The sequence below is a fragment of the Tetrao urogallus genome (assembly GCF_951394365.1).
Source record: "Tetrao urogallus genome assembly, chromosome: 4".
Taxonomy (NCBI): Eukaryota; Metazoa; Chordata; class Aves; order Galliformes; family Phasianidae; genus Tetrao; species Tetrao urogallus.
This window is the reverse complement of record NC_136817.1, coordinates 14,040,705-14,065,246: the sequence shown is the minus strand read 5'-3', so window position 1 is coordinate 14,065,246 and position 24,542 is coordinate 14,040,705. Positions and strand designations below refer to the sequence as shown.

Genomic DNA, 24,542 nt, shown 5'->3' with positions numbered 1-24,542 from the left:
TTAAAAAAAAAAATAGAAGAATAAGTAGATGAAAGACTTGTTTACTAAACTAAGTTGTTTTTTGAACTGAATAAATGAGATGTGTGCTAGCAGTGCTACCTGTGTATCTATCTGTACAAAGCACTTGTGGAGCAGATTCTTTGGTCTACCCTGACATGATAGATTTTCATATGTGGCAGTGAATTGGGAACAGCCAGTATAGGAGAAGATACTGTAACTGCAACAGTAAGTAGCAACCCAACTGTGCTTTCTTACAAATCTTTTGATATCGAATTAAGTCAAGGCTTTCTCAAAGAACGCCACCCTCTAAAGTTAAGATAGCAGTTTCGGGAGAGAAAAGGTTCTGTGCTATTTAAGGCAGCACATATGTGGGATTATATGATCTGGATTAAAATCCAGCAGCACCACAAGTTCCTGGTTAACTCTGATTGCTTATTCTACAAACAGGGAGTCAAGTGTCTTTTTTGGCTCCTCTGAATCTGACCAGTTGGTTCTGTGAACACGTCCTCTTCCAACCCAGCTATGTTAGCTGAATAAACTGCCACCCTTCAGGCTACTTCCAGGTATTTGTTGTGCATCCTGCCAACAGACTGCTGCTGCTGTTTCAGATCTGCCAGTTAAGCTGCTCGTATCATCACTTCCTAGCAAGTTTGAACAAAAAAAAAGAAAGTATCTATTGCCAAAGATCAGCTACTATATATATAGTTGTATAAACCAACCTAGCTTGCTGATTGAACTAGGTTAAGGAGGAAATCGTGTTCTCTTCTTCCAGTAAAGCGATCTCCAAAAGCGGATATGTCCGTGTCTTTTTGTGTCAAGAGTTGTTTTTGACTACTTGGTTTATTAAAGTCTCTGTGTTACAGTGAAGATGATTAGTAGAGAAATGTGTATTTTTCATTAGGATATGGTGGATGATATGGGAACGCTTCTAGAATAGGCAGACCTCTGGTCTAGGATTGTTCCTAATGTAAAACATGTTTAGCTGTTTATTATCACTTTCCCTTAGCTTTGAAATGAGATATGAAAATCACAGTAACCTCCTCTTCTCAAAGATTTGTCTGCAATTTTCTACAGGGTGACAGAGCCCAAAGTCGCCCTTTCTGGTCTGCAGAGAGGTGCTGATAAGAAAATTTGCAGTTCCCAGCCATTGCCCCAGGGTGTTTTTTTACAACGCAAAGGTGGAAATGGTATCATGAAACTGTCTGCTTCCCAGCCAAGTTTTAGTCTTTGGCTGCTGTAGCCTGGTTAAACCCTCAGCCTGTGGGCCTCTGACTCCATTTGGTCCCAGTAAGCTGGAATCTCTCCTGCATCTCAAAGTCGTTCTTTGAACAGGCGACCTTATTACTGGGGAATATCGATGCTATTTGACAAGCCCTTATTATACACATTGAGCTGTCTGTTTCTCTTCTTTTCCAGCTTCAAGATCGCTCCCCAAAAGTGCTAACAAATGTAATATGAGGTTCCTAAAATTAGTTTAACATAAAGAAGCAAATATACTCAATTCTGTTATTAGTTTAATGCAGATTGAGATAATATTCTCACCTCAATTCCAAAGGCCTCGATAGCAATAATGCAATTCAGTGCTGGCACCCATACAGACAGAAGGTTGTATGATTACATTATATGGAAACTACTGCAAGCTGCTCCTCTCTTTCCTTTCAGTTAAAAACATTTTGAAGGCTGTAATGCTGGTTTGGGGAGGGGGTGTACTTAGTGCATAACATCTGAGTACAAGGAAATTTATTCTTTCCCATATGCTCTTCCAGAATATTTCTGAGGGTGGTGATTTTGTTTTGGGGAGATGAAAAGCTGGAAGAACTGGTAGATGGTTTAGAAAGACCTGTCAGAGATAGAAAGCTAATTTGCATTCCTGAAATTCTTGTGTTGTCTGGAAAGAATCAGTTGATAAATTCTTTCAGGCTGGGGTTTTCACTGAGCAGGACCACATCTGCTGTGATGTAGACACTGCTTTTCAGACTCCTGGTACAGAGCATAAGCCAAATCCGAGCCTTGGTCCATATAATTTCAAACTTCCCTCAAAACATTTCTTGACTCTGTCAGCTGGCTGGTTGCTGGGCCTTGTTTGTAGGTCAGTCTGCAAGGTCAGACGATAGATGCAGCTCTAGAGGAGCAGGCAGGCAGTATACCTCTAGCGGAGAGAAAAGATTTACTTTGTTGTAACCACTGGCTCCTATTTCTGCTAGTAAGTGTTGTGTATGCTTGAGGACAAGTTCTCCTGAGAAGCTGAAGATGCTTTGCTTATTTGTATATATAGATGGAGATAAAACTAAACAAATACTAACTGCCAGATGTAGATAAAGTGGGTTTCAAAGAGAGAGGCTTAAATTCAATCTGCTGGTAGTTCTCACAGCTTGTATGAATACTCCTTAGGCTGCTGTCCTCGTTTTCTTATACCTTTATTGCGCATCTGCTAAACTTGTAAGTTGGAATTCCGCTTTCTGCTGCAATTAAAAGATAAAAAAAAAAAAGCATATAGGGATGGGGAGTGGGGGTGGGTACTGTCATGGTTTTTTCTCACTTTTTTTTATTTTTCCTTCTGAGATGAGATTTCTTTTGCTACAGCCATCTCTTTAACCTTGGTGTACCCTGCCTCTGCTTGGAGTACAGCTTTAGGATCACAGCTCTCGAAATCGGATACCTTTCAGGTTGTAATAGATGTCCCCTGGAAGTTGGAAATGGGAAATGAATTGGATTTTCAGTGTCTTAGAACTGTTGACCTGTGTTTTAGATCAGTGTAGACTCTGTGCTGACTCTTCCTCTTTTTTCTTTTTGCCATTTAGTGTGTAATACTGAACAGTGATCGCAGCTCACTACACGCATTTCTCCAGCTTTTTTCAGAGTGCAACACATCCACCAGCTGTCCACCTCGTGAAAGAGAAAAAAAAATGTTCTTCTGCTAGACACACATGATGTAGCAATGTAAATAGTTATTAGCAGGGAAGTGCACGAATTCCAGTCAGTGTAAATGTTCTTCCTTCTTGATATTCTCACCTGGTAGGAGACTTTTGACTGTCCTCTGTGAGATAGCAAATAAAGTACTAAGCATTTTTTTTTCCCCCTCTGTGTTTTTGCACAAAGCCTACCCACATGTTCTGTTAGGAAGATACTGCTTTGAGAGCAGCTATATGGTGACTTCTGACTATAGCCCACACATCTTGCCACAAATCTTAGGGCTGTCTGTCTGAAAGGAAGAAAATTTCAGACGGCTCTTTGAAGGAGCGTACTGATAAGGAGACTGACATCTCTGCCTTCAGTTGAAGGTTATCTTATTGTTCTAGCTTTTAACCCAGCAGCCTCCCATACCTAAAATGTTGCTCTACGTTACAGGCATGGTTAGTATCTTCTGCAGTTTGGCAGGTTGATTTGCTTGGTCTAAACTCAAGACTATTTCTTTAAATTAGTTTTCTGCCAAAGTTTTTGTTAGTCAGAATCAGTAAAAGTTAGTAGGCTTTTTGTGAAGCGCATGAAAAGAGTGTCACTGTACAGTTTTGGTTTTTGGATTTTTTTTGGGTGGCATTCCAGAAAATAAGGCTACTCAGAGCAGTGTTACAGAGAAATCCGGAAACAATTCTCTGTTCCCGAATACATGAACTTCAAATAATTTATAGCCAAAAGAGACTTCAAATGAAGTTTGCCAGAAATGTAGCAGAAGCCAACATAAAAGATTCCCTCATATAGTGGTCAACCAGTTCGGCTTTTTGAATCAACACAGCCTAAGAGTTTCTAATCCCCCTGGCAATAGTGGTCTGTCTTCTAATTTTAGTTTCCTGCAGTTTGCAGTTACTTGTATGGCACAATAGACTAGTGGAAAAAATCTGCATTTTAAAATAGAGTGTTTGAAGAACAGCATAGGCATGAGTCATACTGATCCCTGCAGGCTGAAAAAAAAAAAAAAAAAAAAAAAAAAGGCAAAAAAAAAAAGCTGTGGACAGTTAGTGGGGAAGAAGTGTATTTAAACTTTGCTCTCGCCAGTTTAGATCACTTTATGCAAAAGCATAAACGAGGTTGCAGTATTCCATTAAGACTGTTTTTATCAGATTTAAATGGGTAAACATATTTATACAAGCAGGGAATGAGTTCTTCCCAGGTTTTTCTTTTAAATCAAATATTCCTAGATGTTTTCCACTTTCATCCTGTCTTTCCCTGGAACATCAGCAGGTGTGTGACATATGTAGCAGGGTTTCTTTTTCTGTTTCTGTGAGGAAGGCTGGCATACATAAGCCAGTTTGATATGGGTTGAATATTAGGAATGAAATGCAGAAATAAAAGGAAGGTGAACAAAAAACCCCTAGAGTTTGGTCGGAACATCTCTGGCGTAACTTGAGCAATCTTAGAGCTAGTCACATGCTTTAGCAACTGCTATCAGTAAAAGAGAAGGAATAGGAAGTAGGATTTGCTTGTGCACAGGCTTTGCTGCAGTATCTTTAATCATTCTCATGCACTACCATTCTTTAAGTGCCAGGAATAAGCTTTCCTCTCACAGACTATCACATTGGTGACTTGGGCTGTTCCTATATTCCTAGACATTTTGCTTTGTACTATTTCATTAGTTTCATTTCTTTCTTGTTTAAAACCCTGGTTGCTGTCTAATTTTGCGGTTGCAAATGAAAGCCAAGTATTGCTGGAATCTCTAATTTACTCCATCCTGTCTATAAATATAGAAATTCCTGGGTTTTGAAACTTGCAGTTTAGATAACCCACATGCTGTTTATCCTCCAGTGAATGGGTTTGGTGTAGGGAGCTCTTCAGTTGCATCGCACTGACCTGACAAGTTGTCAGAAGTTTCTGAGAAACGATAATATGTCAAGTCTGTAGACAGGGAGAGGTTGCAGTATGCAGCTTCTGTTCCTAATAGAAACAAGTTATTTGAGTAGCTTTTTAAAATTGAAGCCTAATTATTATAGCTTGATAAATGCAGCATAAGCTTTTACTGAAGAAAATTATTTTCCAAAAGAAGCTTGGACCACGATGGGAAGCTGTGAACATTTTTTCTTACATGCTGTAGTTTTTAGACTACCTATGTGTTAGTTCTTGGAAATATCATTAAAATACCACAAAACATGGCACCTGATTTCATACCTTTTGCATTTACGTGAGATTCTGTTACCAATACCAGTTCTGAGCCTGACTATAGATGTATTTATCTCTAATGTTGACTAAAGCTAGATTCAGTGCAAAAAACTTTGTTTAACAATTCTCAGCCCTCTCTTCTGGATGAGAGACTGCTTACCCTTAATTATGCAGCGCTGTGTTTCTTGTGGAGGCAGACAAGTGTGCTATCTGGTTTCTAGACTTCAAGCACCTGTTCAAGGAAGAGTTTGTTTAGCTTGGGCAGGTTTCCTAGCCTGCTCAGCTCCCTTTTGATGCAAAATGGCACCGTGTAAGGTTAATGACAGTGGGTTAGGGAGACTTCAAAGAGCCTGCTGTGACCCTGGCATGCTTGGCATGCCTTTCTGTTCTGCAGGGGTTTACCATCGATTCCCCCAACCTGAAGAATGCACTTGGCAAGAAACCAACCCAGGAAGGCCCCAGGTTGCCATGGCCAAGTGTCAGGAGGCTGCAGGAAGGTGTTGGTACCTTCCCTCTGCCTGGCCGTGCCCAGGAGAGGTGTTGACTCAAGCAGGTGTGATGTGCGTGTCACCTTTCTAAACACAGGTGATGCTTCCCAGTACGGCCTACTGCGTGTTACAGCTGTGTGTGTAGAAAAGCAACCATTTACATGTATCAGGGACGCTTCAGGCTGTGAGGAATCGAGTATCTTACATGTCCTGGAGCCCTGACATGCCCTTGATGGTGCTTGGGCACTGTATAGGATCATCACGAGCATAAAGCCTTGCACTCAGAACTGACAAGGAAGGCAGCATCCCACTGCAGTGCTACACAGGGGGGCTGTCCCACAGCACTGCAAAGAGAGTCACTGGTGTCAGGTGCTGTGGGGGAGAACTTCTGTGTTACAAAATCCTGCAGGATGCCTTGCCAAAAGTATTTGCAAGTTTGCTTTTGTGCACTTGAGGCATGTGCACAAGTGTGTAACAATGTATCTTAAATGAATCAGGCACCTTTATTCCGCAGATTCTATGTCTTATTTAGAGTGCACTGTGCCCAGGGCTGTCTTAGCAAGCAGCTTCTTAGAACCGAAAGTATCTCACATCTGTGTCTCCAGCTCTCATGAATGCTTGGTTTTGTAATCTTTTTACTGTCTGTAGGTAATGCAGTTAGGAAAATAATTTTGACGTTTTTAGTAGTTTATTCTTCAAATTGTTCCTAAAACCCTCTGGTAAGATCTGTAATTCTAGGAAAGGAATTCTTCTGCCAGTAGAAGGGGGCTCCCCATTAAGCCCCTATCATTCTCACAGAACTCAGATGAAGGTCAAGAACTGTTTTGTAAATAGATTTCTTCATATGATGCCAGATAAGCAAATGCTTCCCTTGGCAATCAAAATTAAGCTATCTCCCATGAAAACAAAGATAGGAAACATATCAGACAATGGACAGTAGATACCAGTGCTCTGTTTGCATTCAGTGCAAAGCACAGACTTTTTTGGAAATCCCCCCGAAGTCCTCTTCAGAGGCAGAGCTCTTCTTTGTGCGAAGGTGATTTCCCCACTTGCTCGTATTTGAGTGAAAGTGCTTGAGCTGCTGCTGATCAAAGGCAGGAATGCACATTCCTTAAATTGGAATCATTCTTATCAATACAAACAAACAAAACCAACCCCATTCTGCTGTTGAAATGTTGAAAATAGGAACTCATCCCTGTAGGTTTTTTATTTTTTAATTTTAGCATTGTGATTGTGGCACATTTGTCAGCGGGAAGGTTTGTGCTTCGTGCATAGGAGATGGGATTTAATGTCTCAGGCACATGTTTTTCTTACTTTATGGACTACATCTGGGGCATTCAGCATCGGCAGAATCTGTGAAATGATTATAACGGTCATATAAAAATTATTAAAAATGGAGCCCGGGGGTGATATTGTAGAAAATGACTAGATGAATGCCCGCTCGGTGAGGTACAGGCTGCTGCCTTTGCAGTGCCCCAGTCCTCATGCCCAGAGCCTGGGCAGCTGCCGCGTGCAATGCTGCTCCTGATCCCAACTGCAGGTGGGACCCAGCGGGGCTGGTGAGGGCCGCACGGTGCCGCAGGGCAGCATCAGGCTGCGCGGCTGGGCTGGGGCCACCTGCCTCTGCTCACTGACATGACTGCCGCTGCATCGCACCACAGCCTGCTCAATGTGAACTTGAGTGATTAACGCGCCTATTACTGCGTCTATAAATAGAATTCATCTCGCAATATATTAAGTTTAATGATATAATAAATAGATTACAGTTAACTTTAATAGGAGTACAATGAATGAAGATGCCGTTCTTGAGATCTGCTGCCATTAGTGAATGTTTTGCAGGTTGCATTATGTGCGATACCTCCTTCTTCCTTTGAAAAATGAATAATGTGCTAATGCTCTGTAGAGGCAAAACACAAGAAAAAAACTCATAATGTTCCCATTGTGCAGAAAGCAGGTGGGCATGTGAAAGTGCAGGCGCATTAGCGACCTTAATTCTGCTCCTTGCAGTATGTGTTATGAAAAATCTTTATGTGAGAGTTTTCCCAGTTTTAAAACAAAGCATACGAGACTTCTGCGTAGGTAACTTGCATGCGGTTGCTGTCACAGGGAATTAAAAGCATTGTGAAGCCTAGCTCCGCTGATATTTTTTTCATTCTATCTTATTCTTCAACTAGGCTGACAAAAAGGCTTTGGGAAGAAAATGTCTTGTTTTGCTTTCCAGTGAAATAATACACAGTTTTAATGAGACTAGCTCCCTGGAGTTTTAACATGACATGTTTAAGGAAGGTTGACTTTCTACCCCCAGCCTGCAGTTCACCTTGTTGTGCTTGTTTTGTGGGAAAACCCTGATGCTTTTTATTTGACAGAGGCTTAAGTATGTTTTTTTTAATGTAACGGAGTTGCTCCCTGGTAACAACACAGCCCCCGTGTGTGGGGGGACAAAGCCTAAACAGCAGTCCCTCACCTCGTCACCCAGGATTGTAGTTGGACAAATATGTGCTGTAGCTCTCCTGGGTTGTCCCAGGCTAGCTGCCACCCTGCTTCACTGCACAGCCACACACTGCCTAATGCAGGGGGTGCCAGCATGAAGGTGGATGGCCAAGGGTAGCTGTAGGCACGAGGATGGCTCCTTCTAAGTGCCTGTGCTGGCTTAAGTGCAAGTCAGGCTATAGCAGAGGAGACAGTGCCTGTAGGTGTAAATAATAGGCTTATGGCCTCAGCATGGGACACGCGAGTTGCAGTTCTGCATGCCTTTTCTCAGTGGTGTATTTGGCTCACAAAGTTTGTTCTCTGTGCCTGTGCATTGCTTGCTTGCTCCTGCTAGCTTAGTCGTTTGTCGAGACGTGATTTAAAAGAAAAAAAGAAAAAAAGAAAAAAAAGGAGGAATAAGGTTAAAACTGGTTTCCCTCAGTCTGCATGAGCTTACTTGCCCAGTTTGCAGAGCATTCCCAAAGGTGTTTGTGCCTGCAGGAACACAAGCATGAGTGCCACATGGGAATGTGGATGTTCCATGTACAGGTGATGCTGGAACATCTTGAGCTGGTGTTGTCACCAGGAAACTGTGTGTGCAAATGTCCCCTCAGCAAATGGATGTGTGACAGCTGTGGCTGTAGTCCTTTCCAATAATCCAAGCAGATGTTTCAAGTTCTGTGCCCAACCAACGCAGAGGACAGGACAAATGACCTTGAGAGGGGAGTTCTGCTCTGCTGGAGACGTGGGGATGCTTTATTACATTAAGCCTGTCTTTGCAGTCTCATTGATCTTGAAATGTAATTTGAAGTTTATTCTAAATATCTAATGATGAAGTCTATTCCATATACTTCATGTATAAATCCTTCTCAAAGCTATTTCTGTGGCCATTAGCTAGTATGCCTTTTGAATCCTATCACAGAGTATTTGAAACTTAAATTATTTTTAAAGGCAAATGTTAAAAGGGAATGGCTTATGGGAAATGTCTGCCAAAGATATAACAACTTTGAAAGTGGTATTTATAAAGTTCGTACTACTCTCATAAAATCAGGATTTATTAATAAATATTGATCTAATATTCAGTTGTTATCTAAGCCTTTTTCCTTCCCTGGGGGGAACAAGGCTAAAAATGTAAAGGCTGCGTACAATTTTAGGAACTACAGTACCGTACTTCATATAGAAATAAATAATAATTACATGGAAAACTTGAGTTTGACAGGAGTTTCTAGAAATACTTTGCCAAGAAATGTTATGCAATTAGTAAAACAATTTAGTAACACCTACTTATACTTTGTGATATGTCCTTGCTGCTGCATTTAAGTAACCTTTGAAGGCTTTGCGCTGTTTCTCTCGTGTCCTGTCTCATGTTGTGCTGCTTGCGTTGCTTCTTCTCAAGCTTCAAGTCCCTCAATTCTGCAACTGTGAATTACTGATCAGTATACCAGTGATTGGGTTTGCATGGCATGAGATCATGAGTTTGAATTTGCCTATATCTCTGTTGAGGCATACATGTGAGTTTGATCCTCGCTGAGCCTCCTTCTGAAATTATGAGTAAATGGATTATAAATTTCTCCATCTGAACTGCGTTTCAGGGAGTTGAGGTCCGTTTCCTTCCTGCTTCTTACCCAGGATGATGACTGTTGATCACAAACTTGCACGCTTAAATTCATTTCTCTAAGTCTGTGCTGTCACATCGTTACTGTAATTACACATTCTATGCAAATGTTTGGTGACAGCAGCGTGGTAAATTATAAGCCTATGCTGCATCCTTTCACTTTGCCAGGTATCCGAATATTTTCTTGAAGTCATCAGCAACCTAAAACATGCATCTTGCTCAATTTACAGATGTGGAGTTTGACCTTAAAATCGCTCCTGCTCAGCGCTTCGGATGCCTACTGATACATCTTAGATCAGTGACATGTGCAAGGTCTGCCTCGCCTTCACTGAACTGGGAGAAACCACAAAAACATGGGCTTTCCAAGTTCCCATTAGCCCCTCTCATAATGCATTAAAAAAATTAAATGTCAATTAAACAACAATAATAGCAGTGCCCTTTTGTAGAGGAATTACTTTGTACATGTTTAACATTTACTATAGGATGGGATTTTTCCCCTCTGCCAGGATTTCACACGAGTCAGACTTGTAGCATCTGCCTTTCGCATTGACTGAGTGGGGAGCATAGAGCAGCACACCTACGTGTGTAAGAGCCCAAGCTGCAGTTAAATGTCTCAAGCAGATGGCAGAAGTACCTCTCTGTGGGGCCGGATTCTTGCCTGAATGGGAGCATTTGGCAAATTAAATGAAGTATGTGGTCGGATGGAGAGGTCAAATATAGAAGACAAAGTGCCGAGTGCTGCAGCTGCCCTAATTCGATTACGGAGCAAAAGGGAAGTGCTTAAAACCTAGGCTGCTTCAAATCTGAAAAAGGGAAAATAACTAAGCCTGACTGTCCTTCCTGGATCCTCGTTGCTGTCTCTGGGTTAAATCATATGCAGCCAAGGACTGGCCCCTCTTGATTAGGGCATTTGGTTTTCCAGGGTGAAAAAAAAAAAAAAAAAGGCAATCTTATTAGACACCACACAAAAATCCCTCTGAAAAGTCTCTGAAGGAGGCAGTCTGCTAAATGTCTGCTAAATGGGCCGAGTACACAGAATCCCTTCTGGCACTGTCTTGAATGATGCATTTACCAATATTAATGGAGATACCAAACCATATTGCTCTGCAGTTCCTCCTGTGCGCATTCTGTGTGCAGAAGGCACATATGTGTATGTGAAATGCCAATTATGCACGCAAACGTGTTTTGTGTTTGCTGGTTGAAGCACCAGCGTCTTCCCAAAATGCCAACTGTCCATTGCTACGGCCAGAACTCTTTGCTCCAAAATGTTTTTCCAACCCAAAATGCGAAAAGGTTGTTTCTTTGGCCTGTTGCATTGTAATCTCTGTTCTTCTGGGGATTATATAGCTCTGCGGGTGATTTCTGTAATTCATTCTGGTCTTTCATTAGGAGTAATAGACGATCTTAATTACAGCATGCCACATGACAGACTGGTAAAGGTGCTAGAAATGTTGCCAACAGGAAAAGAATTGGATGATGTGAATATTTATTAATTAAGAGCTGGCAGTATGATGGGAAATAAGGCTGGACTTGTGTCCAGTGGAAACTATGTTGTTTTGGTGTGGGCATTTGTCTCAGCGTCGCAAATTATATTGGGATTTTAGGAACTTGACAAATTATCTTTAGCTGCAGCAAAATAAAAGCAGCCTTTGAAATTGAACATGTGAAGTAGAGAAACACGGCAACTTTTGATATATTTTCTGAAATTGTTTTATAAAGTCCAGTTAGCCTCACTGTATGTTAATTTGCGATGAGCATTTACTCGATGCCATTAAGTATGCTTACAGTGTATTAAGTTACCGCAGTAAAGATTATTGCAAATGTCAGTAAAGATATAAATGGATGCATCATCTCTGCTACTTGCTGTTGGGTTCCCAGAAGCATCTGAGGGTCAGCGGCTCAGCTGTCCGCTATTCCATTTTCTAAGGTGGTGCAGAGTGGAGCTGCTGTGCCCTGCAGTGCTGTGCAGTCCTCACAGTTAGGTCAGTTCTCCTCCACTTAAGCAAGGCCTTCAGTCATCTCTTGTGCTGTTCCATAGGACTGATGTCATGGCGTGTTCCCAACATTGAATTCTGCCGAGGTCGGTGGGCACTCTGGGGAGGAACAGGCACCCAAGTGGTGTCACTGTGCCAGGCGCTGCCAGCCTCACCTTCAGGCAGTGGTGATGTGTTGATGGTGGACAGTCAAGAGTGGTAATGCCGTAGGGAAAGATATTCTGTGAGATGCACTGTTTGATTTTTGTTCTGAGAAAGGTGGGCTGCTCAATGAAAGACAGTTACCATTAGCATGTCAAAATCTGTCAGGGTTACCTCTAACATCAGAACTCCAACCCTTCTTTGCACGTAGCTGTCTGATGCACCAGGCTTTCCACCATGGGCAGGTGGTTGCTGGGTTACTGCGTGGTCCTGGCTGAGGTGAGATGAGCGATTTAAGTCAGTGGGATTCTTAGCATGAGAGAACACCTGCCAATCCTTCTCAAAGGAAGAGGAATCAGCAACAGCAGTACTCCGTAAGAGAGAAAAACAGTAATTTCTAATTATCATTCAACTCATTGCTTATCCTGAAGCATTCTCTTCAAGGAGGAATCGTCTCACGGGTCAGGTCACACTTGTTGCGGGGTGGGGAGAGGCTGCTCGCAGGGTGTGCTGCCCTCACTGCAGGGCTGGGGACACAGAGAGGCAGGCAGGAGCCTGGTGCAGCGTGTTGGCTGTGCCTGTGGCTGAAGTACTTCCACATCCCTAGAGCAGTAATGCTCCCTGCTTTCGTTCTCTGATGATTTGAGTATTAATTTGCTTCCTGTGATTATTTAATGTGTATGTGCAGCCTATGGCTTTTTCCTTCCCTTTTGCGTGTGATGTGCGAGCAAAGGAAGACGGTAATAGTCTCTAGGGATGTGTACAGCTCTCCATATCTGAAGTATGAAGTCAACTCAGGACCATTTTGTTCTCATAAAATATACAGCACTGCAGTTTAATGGATGACGGCGTAAATGCCGAGATTTGATGGGCAGAGCCATTTTCACTGGGAGATGGAATGGGCTGAAGACTCTGCGTCGGCCAGGAGATGGGTAGGACTGCAGAAGCAGCGCCGGGTGTGCTGTGTGCCAACACCCAGCGAGCACGCTGAGCTGTAATGAAGTCTTAGTGCAGATGAGATTATTTTTTTTAAGTACTGGTAGGTTGGAGCATTTTGCAGAAGGCAATTCCTCTCCATTAGATATGTGGTTTTCTCTATTTTTTTTCACAATATTCGGTGTGATGGAGAAGATAGTTACTCCTCAGGCCACCACACTCAGGCTCCGTGTTTGGCACACGAGGCAGCCGAGCAGCCCCAGCTACAGCTCAGACAGTGCAGGGCAGCACTGTGCCTTCAGCTCCTGCTCTAGGGATGCTCTGCACCGCTTTGTTTTTAGCACTCGGGCAGAAAACTTTGCAGAGCAGCAACCAGGCCAAGAAAACTGCAGGAGAAGGAATGTATCATTTCAGAAACTCACCCGTCCCCAGCTGCCTGCCCGCTTTGCCGATTGCAGGTAGCCGAGAGCCCACCCGCGGCCCGAGAACTTCCCTACACTTGAGTAGTAGCGGAGGGGGGCGCAGGTGCGTGGCCGAGCGAGCGCTCGGTAACAGGTGTGCTCCCCGAGGGCTCCCGCAGCGGGGCGTCTGTTTCCACCCCTCCCTTCCTGGGGCTGCGCGGGACGCTGCGGGGGCGGTGCGACGTCCCTGGGAAGCCGCAGCGGCGCTGCCTTCCGCGGCCTTGGCACCGCGCGGCCCCTCGCGAATCAACCCGCGTTACACAATTGTACACAATTGTTGGATGCGGCTGGTGCACCTCCGGCCTCCTCCAAGCCGGTCGGCTCTATTGTTTAGGCAGTAGAGGGTATTTTTGCATTTTTTTTAACCCCCCTCTCCTCACCCCCCCCCCCCCCCCCCCCGACAAACTGTAGCGCGTTTCGAATAATTCTAAAATTAACCGCACTTTTGAAGGACTAATTGGTGTCCGCGGCAGGCAGCTGTGTCAGAGCGACGGCCGAGCCAGGGGCGGCGGGCTCATTATCATTAGTGGGAACGAGCTCGCTCGCCGCCGCCGGGAGCCCCGCGGGGCCGGGCTCGGGGGAAGGCCCCGACGGCGCGGGGAGGGGCGGCGGGCGCGGGGCTCCCGGCCCGCAGTGCCGCGGCAAGGCGGCTGCGGGGGCGGGCGGAGGGAGGAGGGACGGCGGGAGGAGGGACGGGGCGGGCGCCGGGTGAAGGGAGAGAGGGAGGGGAGACGGGAGGGAGCCGGCTCCGCGCCGCGCAGCATCGGGCCGAGCGCTGCCGAGCCGAGCCGCCCTAGTGCCCGCCGCCGCCGCCGCCGCGGCCGAGCATGTCGGGGCGGGAGGCGGTGAGCTACCTGCCGGAGAAGGGGCTGTACTGCCAGCGCCTGCCCGGCCGCCGAGCGCGCAAGGGAAAGCGCGCCGACACCATGGGCTTCTACGGCACCCTCAAGATGATCTTCTACAAAGTGAGTACCCCGCGCCGCGCGTCCCCGCCCGAGGGCTGCAGTGCGCAGGGACGCGGCGGGGCGGCTCGCTGCCTGCATGCTGCTTGCATGCCGCCTGCCCGCCGAGCTGCGCCGGTCCGCCCTCCTCCCGCACCGCAGTCCCAGTTATCGCAGCGAACGGCGTCGGAGGGACCTGCGCTTTCCTGGCGGCCGCCTGCGCGCTCGCGGGGACACGCAGCCCTTCCGCAGTTCCTCTCTGGCGGTTGCAGCAATGCCTTCCCTGGCCGCGTCTTGCCGCCGGAGCTCCCGGCTGCAGAGAAAGTTTTATCATCTCCATGTGCTAAATGACGGTTTTCACGCGTATTTGTGTAGCGCCTCCTGAGATGCTGAAGTCTGCCCGTGCGGCGGACCCGAGGGGAAAGTTCCTTAAAATTCCGGAAAATAAGGCGAGAAAGAGGTTGTTGAAATCGTTAGGCAAACGGCCGTGGAACCATACGTAAGAATCGCACGTTGTTTCCGTTGCTACCGCGAAGGAGTGAGTCTGGGTAGCCGCTCGCCGTGCTGCGGGCTCCGTACTCGGTGCTGGTGAGGTGAGCTCCCAGAAACCGCGTCTCCCTCTGCTGCGAGCCCGAGAGCGGTGCGTTTGGAGCCTGTCAGAAAGGTAGTTTCCTTCCCCACGAAAAGCCCTTTCTCAAAAGTCCGTCCGTGCTAAAGCCTCTCGCGTACGCGCCGGTTGGCCTGGCACAGCCATGGAAGACGGTACCGGTGGTTTTGCGGCGATGCTCGCAGCCCGTCTCCAGGGGAAGCCCGGGGGCTGCTCCTCCCAGGCGCTGGGGGTAGGAACGGCGCGGGGAGGCTGGCGGTTTGGCAGCGCCTGAGGCGTCCTGGTCAGCGCTGCCATCGTGACACGCTGCGCCGTCCCGCGTGGGCACGGCGGGGATGCGGTGTGCGGTTGCGGGCGGCTCTCCCCAGCTTCCTGCCTCCGTAACCAACCGCCAGCCACGCCGTCTGCAATGGCTGTTTGTTTAGGGAAAGTGAAAAAAAAAAAAAAAAAAAAAAGAAAAAAAAAAAAAAAAGGAGGACCATCCTGATTGGATTTTGATTTGTTTTTACTTGGAGGGCTGATGTAAGAAATGGTTAAATAACCATGAAGTAACACATTATTTGTAAAGATCGGATCAGCGTCGTACATAAGATGCTAACTTTTAAACCCTGTATTTTGAATGTAACATTTAGAGGGGAAGAAAAAAAAGAAAAAAATGTAAACGTTGAAATTGAAGTCTTAGTTGTTGCACAGGTAGTTAACGCGTTTTGCAGCTCACAGATCTGAACAGTAGTTAGTATCCTTCTGCTGGCTAAAGTGCTCCAGTGCATTGCTTCTTCAGAAATTAAAGCAACAAAACCCACAGAAACTGTTCAGCACAGCAGCATCTCACTGGGTCCAGGAGCCTGCGGTTAAAGATTACCCAAATACGTAGAAAGTAATCCTTGTTTGTCTGACTGGATAAATATGGCTTTCGTTGGTTTCCATCTCTCCGGTAATTTTTGCAGACCGGCTTCCCCTGTTAGCAGCTGCCCTGCTCATTATTTGGTTTTGATCAGATTTAATTGAGGGTGACATTCAGGAGCAAGATTTACTGCTTTTCATCCTTTCCCTTTTGGTGAAAATGTCTGTTACTCTCTGGGTTGGTTTTACTGCAGTTCCATGAATGTTATCATATTGCAACTTTAAAACAAAGGTGTGGATGAAATAAAACACATATTTGAATTTAGTTAGGCCTGACAGTGAATATTTGCTTTATAATGCTTACAGCTTAGCTAGAGTTTAACCATTTGCATGTGACTTTTAGTAGCGAATCTGAGCACAGAGAAGGAAAGGGGTTGGTTTAGGATTTCTCCTCCCCTCCTTGGAGAACAGAGAGGGACCAGCTCAGTAAATAAAGCGACATGAAGTTACACACAGTTTTAAGCATTTGAAATGTGGGAATTAAAGGAAAGTGATTCTAATGGGTTTTGGACCTCAGACAGCATTTACGTGTACATGCACCTTATAGAAAAACGTATCAAGTATCGTTAGCTAAAGCCAGAGACTTAAAACATTGTTTTGACTGATGTTCTGAGTGTCAACTTTGTTGAAATCTACTATCAAAGTACAAGTAGAAGCTGATTAATTTTACAGAAGTATGCATAAGTACGACCTGTCCTGTCACTAAACCCCTCTTGTTACTCTTTTTCTTCACCTTGCAGATGAAGAGAAAGTTGGACCATGGCTCCGAGGTCCGTTCTTTCTCTCTGGGGAAGAAACCCTGCAAAGTCTCAGAATACACAAGGTAATTAATTTCAGTAACAGACCGCTGGTTCCACGATTCTTGGGTGCATCCATCTTTGCAATCGCTAAGCCTGGGTCATTGCTCCTCTTAATGCTAAAGCACTGCGGAGCAGAGGAAGGGTGGTATCAGTGTTTGTGTATTGCATAGCTAATTTAAATCACCCACACTGAAGATGAGTTCTAATGAAGTAGCCAGACTTGCACATTTGTTCGGTTGAGGTTTGTGTCTAATTCTAAATATAGCATGCCCGTTTACTTAGAGACTTTTCAGGGGCCAAAGCATTCGTGGGAATAAAATCAATCAGCCTGTTAAAAAGGGACATAATGATAAACCTAAAGACTATTACAAACTGTGATCAAATGTATCGCTTTGCTATGGCAACGGGAATGAGAGAATGGAAATTTATGTAGGCAGAGCAGACCATCTGATCTTAGTGGGAACACGTGTGTGCTTGCTATCCATGATGTGAAATTACAGAGGGCTCTGGAGTGCTGCTGTGCTCCTGCCCAGTGCCACATGGCACACAGTGTGCCCTTCACCCCAGTCAGATCTAAACAGGAGAGGCGGGCTGGCAGAGGAGGCCCTGGATGCGTGTGGTACAACTGCAGCTCTTACTACGTAGTTGCCATAACAATTGTGCTCTCGTGCTGCACTGCTTCCCGTTAGTTTTGAATTTACACAATTTACATGTTAAGCATTTTTTTCCCCTGTAAGAAGCATCTCTCCTCCTAAATGCGTCTGGAGATGTTATTTTTGCACAATATGCTATTGTAGCATTCAACAACTGATAGATCTTTCAAAAGTAAACTGTATTTTATATCTCTTCCTCTAAGAGATTTGCCAGGTGTTGAGTGGAAAAGTTAGGACAGTGTGGGGAAACAGGTTCCCTAGTTGCTTTTCTGATACGTAAATACTGCAGCAGAGAAAGGGAGATGGTGCCTTGTTGCCCAGAAGAGCACGTATTGCAGTCTGTACCTCTCACAAGCTGTGGCTTCTGCAGGCTTTTCCGTTCTTCCCACAGCAAAGTGCTTTTGTTCACCCACCCGTTCTTCATGTGGCACATCGTTCTCTGCACTCATGGTAAAAGCAAACAGTTCAGGAACAAGGAAAGCACACTTTTTGTCACGTGTATCTGTCACGTTCAAAGGAAATGCTGCACTCACCCAGCTTCTACAGAAACCCGGCTGGCCTTTTCAGGTGGTTGAAAGCAAACAGAAAAAATAAAATAGGACCAAAAATCTTGCGGTTTAATCTCAGGTCAAAGGAAAGACACTTTCAGGTCTTGCTTTGAATACCTGGTTTTGAATGAGAACCAGTTTATCACAGAGAAATTAAAGTGTACCTGTTTTTCAGTGGCAGGCTCAAGGCTATGTAATTGTTCTGATACACCATAATCCAAAGCTAAGAGCCTTATTCTGGAGCTGAAATGATAGGCCTTGGCATTGTCTCTTGTACAGGTGATGAGAACAAGTAGGCTGTAAATAGAGATTTTGTTTTAGAAAGATATTTTCTATTGTCATCGATTGGATTTTGTGTCATTATTGGCATAAAAGAATCCTTAAATAACATCTTATCCTGTCTTAAAATGTTCAATTGTATTTTCTGTAACAATGTTTAGGCAAATAATGTGGCTCTTGTGTCTGCTTTTTCATTTTCCCTGGGATCAGATGCTCTTTAACTTGGCAGGTCTGATGAACTTTGTTTGCATATACCAGGTAAAGCCAGTAAACGAGTGCCATTAAGAGGATCCCTGTTCTCTGAAACAGTATTTTTTATATCACATTATCTTTATGTTATTACTCAGTAAGATTAGCAGAAAAAAAAAAAAAAAGCCTATTGAAATAATTCTTTTCTTTTTCTTTACCTAATTGGGTAAATGGTAGACCACGCTATGATTCTCCTTCAGAACAAGACTGAAGAGTGAAAAATGTGTAGATTATGATGAGATAAATATGAAAATGAACCTGCTCTGCATCTTTGGGAGCTATTATTGTAGCCACTGAAATGTCAGTAAACCCCTGAAGCTCATACCTGCTGAAGAGTTGGGCTTATCATAAATAACAGGATTTTTTTTGGAGTCCCACAACTGCATTCAGAATTGTAATGTTTGTGAAATCACCATCCTACAGTTCCAGATTTCCTGCTAGGGAATACAATGTTGGCATTCTGTGAACAAAGTACTTTACATTATGTTAGGAAAAAAAAAAAAAAGATAACTCAGTCAGCTGTATTACAGTAGACTTCTACAATAGCAGCTTAATCCCAGCTCTTTTTTCTTTTTTATAAAACCCCATCCCATATGAATGAGCTGTTTTTTAATGTCAGACTGCAAAAAACAAACTGTAATTCAGGGAGCACCTTTGGCTCCCCTTCACTTCAGCCCCCCCTTTAGTTCCTGTGTCCTCCATCAACACACAAACTTTAAAACACTAATGAGTACTTCAGAGGCCAACTCCAGTCACTAGGGCAGTGGAATTGTTTGATACTTGTAGCTCTCTGTCAACAGAACATATTAAGAGCTAACGATAGTTTTCTGTTTGTTGATGAAGCAGCAGTAGCATGTTACATGCAGATGAGACTCTTAACTGGCTCCCTACACTCCTGTCAGCCCAGTGAGAACAGCCCAGAGGAAAAAAAGAAGTATATGACCCTGAATTCTTACGACAACATAGTGGGCAGTTGGTGGAGCAGCCATTTTTTGGCCCTGGCAGTTTAGTAGTGCAGCAGTGGAAATGAAATTTTGGGAGCAAGGGATGAGAAGGCATCAGAGAAACTGATGCCTCAGGCAACCAGCAGGATGTTTTCATGTTGTTGTCACTGCAGGAAGTCTAAGGCTTTTTAAGTAAAATTTAAGTAATAGCTGCAACTTCTGTACTGGGTTTGTTTTTCTGCTGTAGACTGTAATTTTTTTCTCAATGTTTTACACACAACTTTCACTTTGTATTGCAGTACCACAGGGCTGGTGCCATGCTCTGCCACACCGACCACTTTTGGGGACCTGAGGGCAGCCAACGGCCAGGGGCAGCAGCGCCGCCGCATTACATCTGTACAGCCACCCACGGGCCTTCAGGAATGGCTGAAAATGTTCCAGGTAACTCGCACTTAAAGAAAGCAGCTTACCTCCATGACTGAAGCAAAAGGCTGCTTCGGTGAAGGCATTCCTCCCTGTATATCCCACAATGTTTCCTGCATTGATTTTGTGTACTATTGAAAAAACAAACGGACATCAACTTCAAGGAAATGCAGCTGCCCATTTTAGCTAGTTACTGTAGAAACTCACAAAAAATACTGCCTTCTTTGGTTTCTTAATAAAATAGCCCATACTGTTTGATGCTTTCACACTTTCTGCAAATTCAGTCCAGCATGTTACAGCTGCCTCCGTGGCCTCAAGCTAACTGGAGATATTTTCTCTGGGAGACTGGCAAGCGGGAGCGCATGGTTTGCCTCAGCGTAGGTATAGCACTAAAATTATCCCAAGTCTGCTATCTTCTAAGAATAGAAAGAAATGTTTAGGAAAAATAGGTTAAATGGAAACTCAGTGTGTATTTTTTTTATATGTTTGAGCACTGAACACAGTGTCAGCTGGTACACATGCGTACATTGAGAACAGGGTGAAAAGAGGCTTTCTGTATCTTTCCAACAGCCTTGAACGATGTCTAAAACTTAATGTGACCAAAAAGCAGAGAAACCAAAACCCAGTGGTATAAGGGACACTTGCACAATGGAAGCTGACACCTGGGTGACACCATACTGGGAGCAGCTGAGCCAATTCAGTGTGCATTAACACAGGCACACCTTGGGGCAGCGCAATGCTCCTAGGGCAAGGAGAGCATCAGAGAGCTCTGCTGTGCAGCTGTGCGATGAGTTTTTAGGGAGGGATGACTCCCAGTCATTGATTTGAAAAACGGAAATATTATGTCTTCCAATCTTGATTAATAAACTGTTACTTCTAAAAATGTTTTCAGAAGGAATAGGTAACTAATGCAGGCATAGTTTCAATTATGATAACAGACGTTTCCAAAGATAGAACAACAGTGTTGTAGATACAGTAGCGAGCATACAATTTTGCAGGCAGGAGTGTGCTTTGGGCTTGATTCATGCTGCCACATAGTACCATTGATCTCAATCACTGTCACGGCTGAACATTAAAATAATAATGGAGAACTCCTTTCCCTCTTTATTTTTACACGTTTATGATCTGCATAAAACAGTAGAAGTTTGGAATTAAGATGTTCGTTCATGCTCATATGTAATTATAATGATGTGTCTTTTTTTCTTTTGTTCTGACTGTCCATAGAAAGGTGTCTTTTTAACCCTTAAAGATCGTATTTGAATGGTAGTTTGTAGATATGATACTTAATGTAATTCTGTGTTGTGTTTTAATACGCTGATAAAACTTCTAAGCTAAGGAAAGCTATTTTACGTGTAGGACATAGTGTGCATTTTCTCAGATAAGATCAACAGTTATCAGTAGCAACTTGTTAAAAAAGCACTGAAAAGCTGAAATGTTTGAGAGCAGGATGATGCGTGGCAGTAGGAGCACTGCTACTTGCTGGTTAGCCAGCATCATGAAAAGTCTGTAAGCCTATGGAAAGTCTGCATGTAATTGGTTTCTTGTTATTTTTGGTTTCGTAACGGAGGAACGATGCTCTCCATTAAGTAAATAATTAGATATTTTTGGTTTTTGAAAATACTTACTGTCTGTAGTAATTCCCAAGTTCTGATCTGGACTCTTGAGAGAAAGAGGCCTCTCTTTACTAACTAGGGATCATCTAGTAGCACTCAGTGATAGCAGTTGCTCTTAATGATAGTTTGTGCTGCTTTCACAAAGGGAGTCCTTTACTTTCAACCCAAATGCTTTAAAGTCACGTGCATGCTAAGCACGCCCATTTTCTCATTTTTTAAATTTTCTCTTGAATTGTATGAAGTAGGTGAGTCTTATCTGTTGAAATGATGAAAGCACAATCTCCAAGTCAGGGGAGGTAGCTCTGCCCAGAGAGAAGAATCAAATGTCACGTGTAGCATTGTTCTTGTAATGCCAGGCTTTTACGGTTCAGAAACAGAAATGGGAGGCCTTGCTTCTTTAGGTACTTTATGCCTCCAATGCCTGTTTAATAGTCCTATCATATTTTATGTGAAAATATATTCCCAATTAATTTTAAACTGAAGTTTCCAAGGGCACATTAGCCGGACGTATGTCCTGTTTCAAGGAAGAACCAAACTTTGGCCTGGAAACCAGCAGTAAGCAGAGATTCTCAGTTTCTTGGAGGTCCCTGGCCTGTACGTTGCCATTCAGATCCTCTGTTTTATTTACTTCTTTGGGGAAGGAGTGTAGAGGGGTCAAATTTAAAAGCAAAAGAATTCAAATACTAAGAAAACAAGATGTCCTCTAAGTTTGTAGGTTTTAAAATTTATTTTATTTTTACTTCTGCTCTTACATTTTGTAGCTGACCTAGGTGTTTCATTTTGAAAATGACAAAAAATAATGCAGAAAGGAGAAACAGTTGGAAGTCTATTGCACTTTCCCTTTAAAAATGCAGATGTATATTGATTTCAGTGAAATATTAGTCTGGAAACAGAAGCAGAAGAGCATTGTGATAGGTTTGAGCCATTTAATTTCTTAAAGACCCATTTATTTTTCTGTTTTGTACTGACTCTTCGCGTCAGGACTTTTTAATGTCTGCTACAGGATTTTTAAAAACTCAGTGACCAAACATATTATAAGGTTTCTTCTCTTACAGTGAGCTTGTTTTTATTGTATTTGGAACAGGAAATATCTTTAAGTCACCAAGTTGCTTGCGGTAGGGAAAAAGATCAACTGCTTGCTAAATTCAGTCAGCAACAGTACTGCTTTACATCTTAAATTCAGTTTTTCTCTCTTCATTATTCCTGCTTTGCATACTTACAGTGTTAGGTAACTTGATCAAAAATTTGAATTTTCTGGAGATATCTTGGGACATTCGTAGCAATGTCACAGTTGTTCCAAAGGCAGTAAGTACAGGCAGTGGTTTTAAGTAACTAGTGAAGGCTATTATTCTGCCTCAGATTGGAAACATTGATTTCTCCGTGGTTTAAACAGTGCCCAAATCCTCTAGCCATTGTTGGCTGGCGGGAATACTGTTTCTTTCCTTTATGTGAAGAGTTGGCTGAGCCACTGCAATTCACGTTTCCTTACATTCTTCACTTTGTACTCTTCCAGAGCCACTTGTGAATACATAGATGCATGGGGCCGAGTAGCCCACCTCTTACATGATGCAGGCAGTGGAGATGATATCATCGCCAGCATTACGGCATCTTCTCCTTTACGGTTACAAGTTCAAGGTCTCAGTGTTGATGTGCAGAATGGGAAGGACCCACGCTGTAGCACTGTGCTGCTTTGGGCTGTTTCACCCATACCAGTTTGGTTGGGAGCAGCAGTGGGGATTGCAGCCAGTGCCCTGGTCGTCCCTGCTCATACTCCTTTGGCTCAGATGGCAGAGCAGTTCTGGCACATGTAAGCTATGCTCCCTTTGGAACAAGCTCTGGGTGAAGCCACTGCCAGCCTGCAGCAGGGACACAGCTGTCACTTCTCCTCCAGGAGCAGGCGCGTCTGGGGGAACCTTCAGCCTGGCTCAGCTTCAGTCACCCCTTGCTCCCAGAACCCCTGTTGTGACAGGCCGCTTGCTGGTATGGCCTTTCCTGCAGGGGATTTTGCTCACGTGCTCTGTGTACCAAGGCTGGGATCACCTTTGAGCTGGCAGGAGCTCAGTAACTAGCCTGAGATGAGTGGCAGCAGGATGCCAAACAACCCTTTCTGCAAGTCTGCATGAAACAGCACACCTCCGTTAGCAGAGCACAGTCACAAAGAATAGCACTCTGAGAGTGTACTGCAGCGTAACATGTTTAAAATAGGCGTCCTTATGTTACCTGTAGTAGAAGAAAGAGCTAATTGCTGCAAACCATAATTGTGCAAACTGGAGTTTAATAGGTTGGGGCTATGTGACAGAAGAGCATAGCTCACAGCAGAGGCACAGAAACAGGAGGAGATGGTGAAAGGATGAGTCGCGAGTCAGATGGGCGGGAGGAGGTGGAAGTTGTAGGAGCAGCAGAGATCTTTATGTTGATATCAAGTTGTTTTGCATGCCTGATAAAGACAGGAAAAAGGATTACACACAAGAGCGCAGGGGAGCTGAAGGGCCATTTTTTAGGTAGGCCGTGCTGTGTCTGCAGTAGCTGTGTGCTGAATGAAGGATGGCATGAGCAGTCAGAAGGCAGGGGCTGAAGGAACAGGGCCCCCTGGGGACCTGAGGAAAAGATGGGACTCCTTATTTGGGAACCTCAAGTTCTCAGCTCCCTGGGATCAGCTGTCCCTGCCCCAGAGGTACATGAAGGAATTAAACAAATGCATTTTAAAGATAATGTATATTCTTTAGAAAGATCTTCAATCTGAAAGGGGATCACCTGGTAGAAGTCCAAGGTGTCTGGATGCTACACAGGTATCTTGGATCTTTTCAGTCATCTAAAATGTTTGAAATTTTGCAGAATGTTTGGTGCCCATTTATTTGTGTTGGGTTTTTTTTGTTTGTTTGTTTGCTTGTTTGCTTGTTTTATTCCATCTTTCCTCATCAAAGCTACAAACTTTTTTTTTTTCCCTGTTCTCTGCTCAATGTGCTGTTCTGTGCAAACAGATCAAGCTTTGGGATCCAGAAAGGCCAATTTCTTAGTCCTGCCTTCATTATCAGAAGCGTCTGCATTCATCTGGCACGCTTACTCCATCAAATCCTTCCATGCCAAACGTCCCTTAGAGACCCCTTACTGACAGTAGCTGGGGGTCTCTTTGGTTATGTGACAGACTAAGGGGACAGTGTCCCAGAGAAAACAACTTGAGCAGCTGACAGCTCAAGAACAGCCTTAGGTAGCTGCCTGCAGCCACCCTGTAACGATGACTGGACAGATGAAAGTGGATGCTGCTTGTATTCATTAGCGTCTCTTTCCCCTTCTTGTATTTTCTCTGTTCTCTTTTCTGTTCAGCTCTGCATTGCATTTTAATAATAGAAACTTAGGAGAATTACAGATTAAGATAGTGCACAGAGA

The 24,542-nt window shown here is 44.0% G+C and overlaps 1 protein-coding gene across 3 annotated transcripts in view; it reads left to right on the top strand.

Moving 5' to 3' along the window:
- Positions 1-24,542, top strand: part of FBXW7 (F-box and WD repeat domain containing 7) — a gene marked incomplete at both ends in the record, with an annotated part of 122,445 nt that overhangs the window by 78,233 nt on the left and 19,670 nt on the right. For 2 of the 3 annotated variants that reach the window (XM_079534285.1, XM_079534283.1), the window contains 2 exons: positions 16,387-16,469; positions 19,419-19,560. In XM_079534285.1, coding sequence (XP_079390411.1) covers positions 16,387-16,469; positions 19,419-19,560 — 225 coding nt within the window. Of the gene's footprint in view, positions 1-14,022; positions 14,161-16,386; positions 16,470-19,418; positions 19,561-24,542 lie in introns of those variants that run through there. The other variant, XM_079534284.1, reaches the window with a different exon arrangement.